The sequence below is a fragment of the Convolutriloba macropyga genome, chromosome 7 (genome assembly GCF_964194025.1).
Source record: "Convolutriloba macropyga chromosome 7, txConMacr16.3, whole genome shotgun sequence".
NCBI classification, from domain to species: domain Eukaryota; kingdom Metazoa; phylum Xenacoelomorpha; order Acoela; family Convolutidae; genus Convolutriloba; species Convolutriloba macropyga.
The window spans coordinates 73,386,271-73,392,270 of record NC_134474.1 but is presented as its reverse complement, the minus strand read 5'-3'; the positions used below and the strand labels follow the sequence as shown (position 1 = coordinate 73,392,270).

The window sequence follows — 6,000 nt, the reverse complement described above, 5'->3', positions numbered from 1 at the left end:
TATTAGAAAATTAAAGATCGGCCGGAGAGAGACAGTCCCAGATAACTACAAGCCTTACAGGAGTCTACTGTACTTATAATTTGAGACAATTTAGCCCATGAACAGAAATGAGTGCGTACTCTGTAAACCATTAGTTGTATCAGTTTCAATTTTTGTGAAAAATTAAAAACAAAATAAAAACTTTTGTAAAAATTTGCAGAAAACTTTTTTTAGAAATATTTTTTTGCAATTTTTCATCTCGGAAACTGTTATAACTAATTGTTCAACATGAGCTGAACACAATACGCAGGCAATTAGACGGGATAAATTTTTTGCTACAAATTTCATCATGTGCTTTTTCGCACTTTCATTTCTTTGCTTCCTCGGAACTGCCAAGAAGAATATCTGCACAGTGAACACACTAGATCATAGAAACACGAAAACAATTGAAAAATTTATCTTTTTTATTTCGAGTCTTAAATGAACTGTCTTTTTTAAAAAGATTTACAAAATTCAACAATGTTAAAATATTCCAGTTTAATTTGCTTTGTCATGCTGTGACAGCCTTTTGCTGTGATTTAGTTGCATTTTTAAGAAAAATATTGAGCACAGATTTTTAATTTTTAGAAAAGTCTGAGTCTTTTATTGGCTAAGCCAGAACTGTAACACACATTTCTTTGCTTTACCAGGGTAAATACAAATAACATTTTAATAAATAAATTAATCGCCTGACCGTGTATAAAACTATAAAAAAAATAAACAATACAACTCAGAATTGCATAAAATTGAAAAAAATATTTTTTTTTGAATTTGGAATTTTTTGAAAAAAAAATTCCTTGTATGATTAGCTGGCTTACTAATTTGAAAAAAGAAATCTAATTAATTATTAGGAGGTAGAACTTATTAAATCTGCTATCTCTTTGCGCAATTTTGCCTAGAAAAATATTGTGACCCATATTTTTTTAGGTATAAATTAAATTTTCGTTAAAAGAATTTAGTCCCAGGTTTGATGTAGTCTAGATATAATTAAAAAACCAATTTTTAAACGGTTACACGGAAAATTGCAAAAGTTCAGATACACTACTCTCTGTTACGAAAGCGAAATTTTTGGTGCTTCAGAAATGAATCTAATCAAAACAATGATGTTTGTATATTACTTACTGATGACCGAAAAAACAACAATCATATTGCCAACAAAGGCTTTGCTTAATCTTGCAATTGAATCCGGAAATAAAATTCAAGCTGTTGAATAGAATTGACCGGTAAACTTTAGATTTGTTTATTCCGAAAAAGTTCTTGGAAAAACATCGCGCAAGCAATTACATTATTGAGATTAAATGACGAAAAACCCAATGCCCCGAAAATGCAATTTTCTCTCATCTCTAAGTTCAATACTATTAAAAAATAAAAAAACATCACGGTAATGTTTGTCCAAATTACTAAGTAAATCAGAAGTCATGATCGGTTGTGATACTTTGTTTAAGTATTTATTGGCTGCTAAAATTTAGAGACGGCAATTAGAAATAAAAAGTCCCTCTGGCCTATTTGTGTTTTATGCTAAATAATCGTTATGATAGTGGAATTCAATGTTTCCTACTTTTTGCGTATTTCACTGATCTTAATAAATTTACTTGTAGCCATTTGGTCCCAACACCGTTTTTCAGTTTTTTAATAGAAATTAAATAAAGGAAATATTTTATATCTATAAATATCAATCTATAAATTATATATATATATATATATATATATATATATATATGTATCTATATATATATATATATATATATATATATATATATATATTTCTAGAAAATTTTTAACATCTTTCCATAGACATGTTTATATAAAACTGAATTAAACGATTATACGAGACATAACGAGCTTCTCATATTGAGGCACCAGAAAAGACGTGAAGATATAAACCTTCTTTAATTTTACTTTTTCTAAAGTGGATTAGTTTAGTAATTCTTGGTAGTTTTACAGATCGATCGAAAAACCATTGAAAATGGTTGTTGCCTGTTGTGAAAAAAATGTAAAAACTTTTCTGCAATACGCAAGAACGATCAGAGTTGAGAAATTGGTATATGAACCAATTGCACAGTTGCGCAGAAGAATTTGAAAATTTTTCAGATGAATTCTTCTCCAGAATAACAGAAATTGCCTACCACATTTTGCTTTGTATTTGTTGGACAAAATATTCTTAGTAATAAGTCTTGAGCCAATCATTCGGCTTAGAAAAAAATGCAGTCTTTCTTCAGATTGGTGAAAGGCAAGCAAACATCCTTTAGGTATTAAAATCGGTCCATTGATTTAAAAATTTTTTGTCTAATTAAAGTTCATCGTTTGGCTACTTTAAGACAAAGGTTAGGTCCTTATTTGGTAATTTAGGTTTTTTAGCCGAAGTAAATTGACAGTTGCATTTTCGAATTTTCAATAGAGAAAGAGACTGCTAATCGAACATTTGTTATCAGATTTAGTTTTGTCTAATTTAATAAACAATTTTTATGCAATTCAAATAGAGTTTTTTTAAAAAAAACCCTCAGTCTTTTATGACAAGAGCTTATTGAGACTTATAATTATATACCAAGAAAAATGGCGTATCAAGCTCCGGGCAAGAGAAGTCAAGTAAAAATTTCATGTCTTGGCATGATGTATCAAATTTGTTGTACTGGAAATGCATAGCCAGATATTTATACTCTGCAAAAGTATTCTTCAGTGTTAAAATAAACTGATTTTTTGCATATCTAATCCTGTCACAGTCAGTGAATTGGGCCTAAAAACCCAATTGGGCCCAGTCAATTGGGCCTAAAATCCTAGAAAACTGAAAATATGATATGTTTTTACACTTTAGACTCCCAGATTTGTTCAAATCAATCCTTGGAAAATTTAATTGCTTGTTGTATCTACTTCAAGTCGATAGTTTTTTTTAAAAAAAAATTTTATATCGTCTCACAACACATTTTTTTCGGAATAAGGAGCCTTTTTTGTGGTATATTGCTGAAAAATGTTTAGGATTTTGTTTTGCTTTTTGTTTTGTTAACATTAAATTATTGTCTGTTTTTTTACTGTGTTTTCAAAACTCAAACGTTTCCCAATGACTGCGCGTGGAATTGATTCCTTTTCTTAGCTAACGCAGATGCCACAGATGCGTGCAAAATGGACGTTTATCTACAGATACGCGCAATACGGACTTATAAATCCGTTATTTTGGCTGTACATTATTAGTTAGTTGAGTAACTGTACAAACAGGATTAGATATGCAAAAAAGCAGTTTATTTTAACACTGAAGAATACTTTTGCAGAGTATAAATATCTGGCTATGCATTTCTAGTATAACAAAATTTGATACATCATGCCAAGACATGAAATTTTCTCTTGACTCCACTTGCCCGGAGCTTGATACGCCATTTTTCTTGGTATATAATTATAGGTCTCAATAAGCTCTTGTCATAAAAGACTGAGGGTTTTTTTTGAAAAAACTCTATTTGAATTGCAAAAAATTTGTTTATTAAATTAGACAAAACTAAATCTGATAACAAATGTTCTATTAGCAGTCTATTTCTCTATTGAAAATTCGAAAATGCAACTGTCAATTTAGTTCAGCTAAAAACCTAAATTGCCAAATAAGGACCTAACCTTTGTCTTAAAGTATCCAAACGATGAACTTTAATTAGACAAAAAAAATTTTAAGTCAAGGGACAGATTTTATTACCTACAGGAATTTTGCTTGCCTTGCACCAATCTAAGGAAAGACTGCATTTTTTTCTAAGCCGAATGATTGGCTCAAGACTATGCACTAAGAATATTTTGTCCACCAAATAAAAAGAAAAAATGTGGTAGGCAATATCTGTTATTCTGGAGAAGAATTAATCTAAAAAATTGTCAAAATTCTACTGCGCAACTGTGCAAAAGGTTCACATAGCAATTTTTCAACTCTGCTCGTTCTTGCAAATCGCACAAAGAGTTTTTACAATTTTTTTTACAACAGCCAACAACCATTATTTTTCTATTCCAATGGTTTTTCTATCGATCTGTAAAATTACCAACAAATACTAAACTAATCCACTTCTGAAAAAATGAAAAATTAAAGAAGATTTATTTCTTCACGTCTTTTCTGGTGCCTCAATGTGAGAAGCTCGTTATGTCTCCAAATCGTTTAGTTCAGTTTTATATAAACATGTCAATGGAAAGTTGTTAATAGTTTTATAGAAGAATATATAATTTATAGAATGATATTTGCACTATTCAATTTCCATAAAACAGATAAGCAATAATAATTTTGAAAAATGTTGGAAATAGTCATTTTCTGTGGCCCCGCGACTAATTTCAATCCATTAGTATATCTACAATCCAAAAAGCGGTAGCCTAATTTCTACCGGGCCTTTTCTTTAAAATATGACAAAGATTTTGCATCAATTTTTTTGTTCAACTTACATATGGCTGTGAGTTAGGAGGCCTTGGAACCAATGCCATGTCCTGCATATTTCCCGCTCCCCCTGCCCCTCCTACTCCCCCAGTGGTAGTGGGTGTGTTCACCTCACTCGCCTCTATCACTGATGGGTTCAACACTAGTGCCTCAGTGACCGCCCTACTTGTTTCGTTCACGCCCGGGTGACCTGAATGGGGAACAAGTGAATAGTTGCCCTCCCCTTTATTAACTTTCTTTCGAATTTTTTTTGCATTGTATGCGTTTTTTGAAATTAAAGTTAAATTAATACAAATATTTGTTATCAAACATTGATTCGGAATCAAAAGTTTTTGCTTATTAAAAGTTCAAATAATGGAGTGTTTGTTTTGTTGAAGAATTCTTCATTCTTCTCAATCGCTCTCTTTAACATCAGTCCTGTTCTCCTTAAATTTCAGAATTCTTCTCTTTTCAATCTTCATTGAACTCTTGAAAATTATTAATGTTCTCCCCGCTCGTTGGGTGACAAAAATCTGTCGAAATCGGTGTACCATTTTCTTTGATCGCTAATGATTTACCCCCTATTATTTAACCCCAATTGTGTCACCCTTCTATCTTTTCACCTTGCTTTTAATTCCCTAGTATCATTGGTGCAAAAAGTCAAAAAGACCCACAGTACCTGACTGCTTCACATTTATTCAACTTTTTCTACTCGCCTCAAAATTGGCGAACTAACGTTGAAAAAAATGTTTTCAGCTTTTCCATTCTCCGCGAATTTTTTAATGGCGGACACTTCGATCCCGGCTTCCAGGTTGAGGAAGAATTAGGGGGTTAATGAGGGGGATTAATACACCATCAGGGGTAACTATCGTTTAAAAAACTATATTTTGGATACAATCTGACTTTTTACACACCAGAATTGTGGGCTTATAGTTTTTACGCCCCGCCCGGCGCACGTGATATTTTTAAACCTGGTAACTTGCAATGAAACAAATAGCATTTAAGCGCGAGGAGTCCAAAACTTGGTGTCAAGAGCAGAACAATTTTTAAATTTGTTTCCTAATTTTTTACAGCGAGAACTCTACAAAATTCTGGGCATCTGAGTTGGAAGAAACGCTAATTATAAATAATAAGAACTAAAATACTGCAAATTTGTGATTTGTGCAACATCCACCGCCTATCCTGCAAGTACCTATCTCCAAGTGTGTTTCAGTACTGGGCCAGTATAAATGCAATTTCTATCTTTACTGAATCATAGACTGATTCATGTCACTTTTTTGACTTGTCAGACTTGCGTTTAGTTTGATTTTAATGGTCAGACTTGGGCCAAGTGTAAAAATAAAGTTTAGTACGGGGATGGAACCCAGCATCTCCCTCTGTCAAGACGTTTGTTCTCCTTTCTGCGCCACCATGACTTTTAAAAATTTGTCTTTTGCGCCGTTAATATACGCTTGAAAGAAGCAAATTTCAAGAGAGAAAGCGAGAAAAATATATTACATCGTAGACTTACATCTACAATGGCCCAGTACTGATTTACACTTGGAGTTCGGTACGGGTGCACTCCTCGTCATTCTTATGCATTTTTGCCTGGAACCCCCCTCCCCCCCCCCCCCCAG

General features: G+C 32.4%; 4 protein-coding genes across 6 annotated transcripts in view; 1 reads left to right on the top strand and 3 right to left on the bottom strand.

Annotated features, from left to right (window-relative positions):
- The window catches only part of LOC142343317 (uncharacterized), a 199,289-nt gene that overhangs the window by 49,775 nt on the left and 143,514 nt on the right, over positions 1-6,000 (top strand). For 2 of the 3 annotated variants that reach the window (XM_075395146.1, XM_075395144.1), the window contains exon 1: positions 876-888. The exons of the other annotated variant lie outside the window; for it this stretch is intronic. The gene's annotated coding sequence lies outside the window, so the exon portion shown is untranslated. Of the gene's footprint in view, positions 1-875; positions 889-6,000 lie in introns of those variants that run through there. 3 annotated transcript variants of the gene reach the window in all.
- The window catches only part of LOC142343318 (dCTP pyrophosphatase 1-like), a 247,818-nt gene that overhangs the window by 218,851 nt on the left and 22,967 nt on the right, over positions 1-6,000 (bottom strand). The window lies entirely within an intron of this gene.
- Positions 1-6,000, bottom strand: part of LOC142343315 (DNA polymerase delta subunit 2-like) — a 209,193-nt gene that overhangs the window by 180,226 nt on the left and 22,967 nt on the right. The window lies entirely within an intron of this gene.
- Positions 1-6,000, bottom strand: part of LOC142343319 (IQ domain-containing protein H-like) — a 99,330-nt gene that overhangs the window by 79,627 nt on the left and 13,703 nt on the right. The window contains exons 9-11 of the mRNA XM_075395149.1: positions 4,489-4,595; positions 4,410-4,455; positions 3,750-3,761 (exon numbers count right to left, since the gene is read on the bottom strand). Of these exons, the coding sequence (XP_075251264.1) occupies positions 3,750-3,761; positions 4,410-4,455; positions 4,489-4,595 (165 nt within the window). The remainder of the gene's footprint in view (positions 1-3,749; positions 3,762-4,409; positions 4,456-4,488; positions 4,596-6,000) is intronic.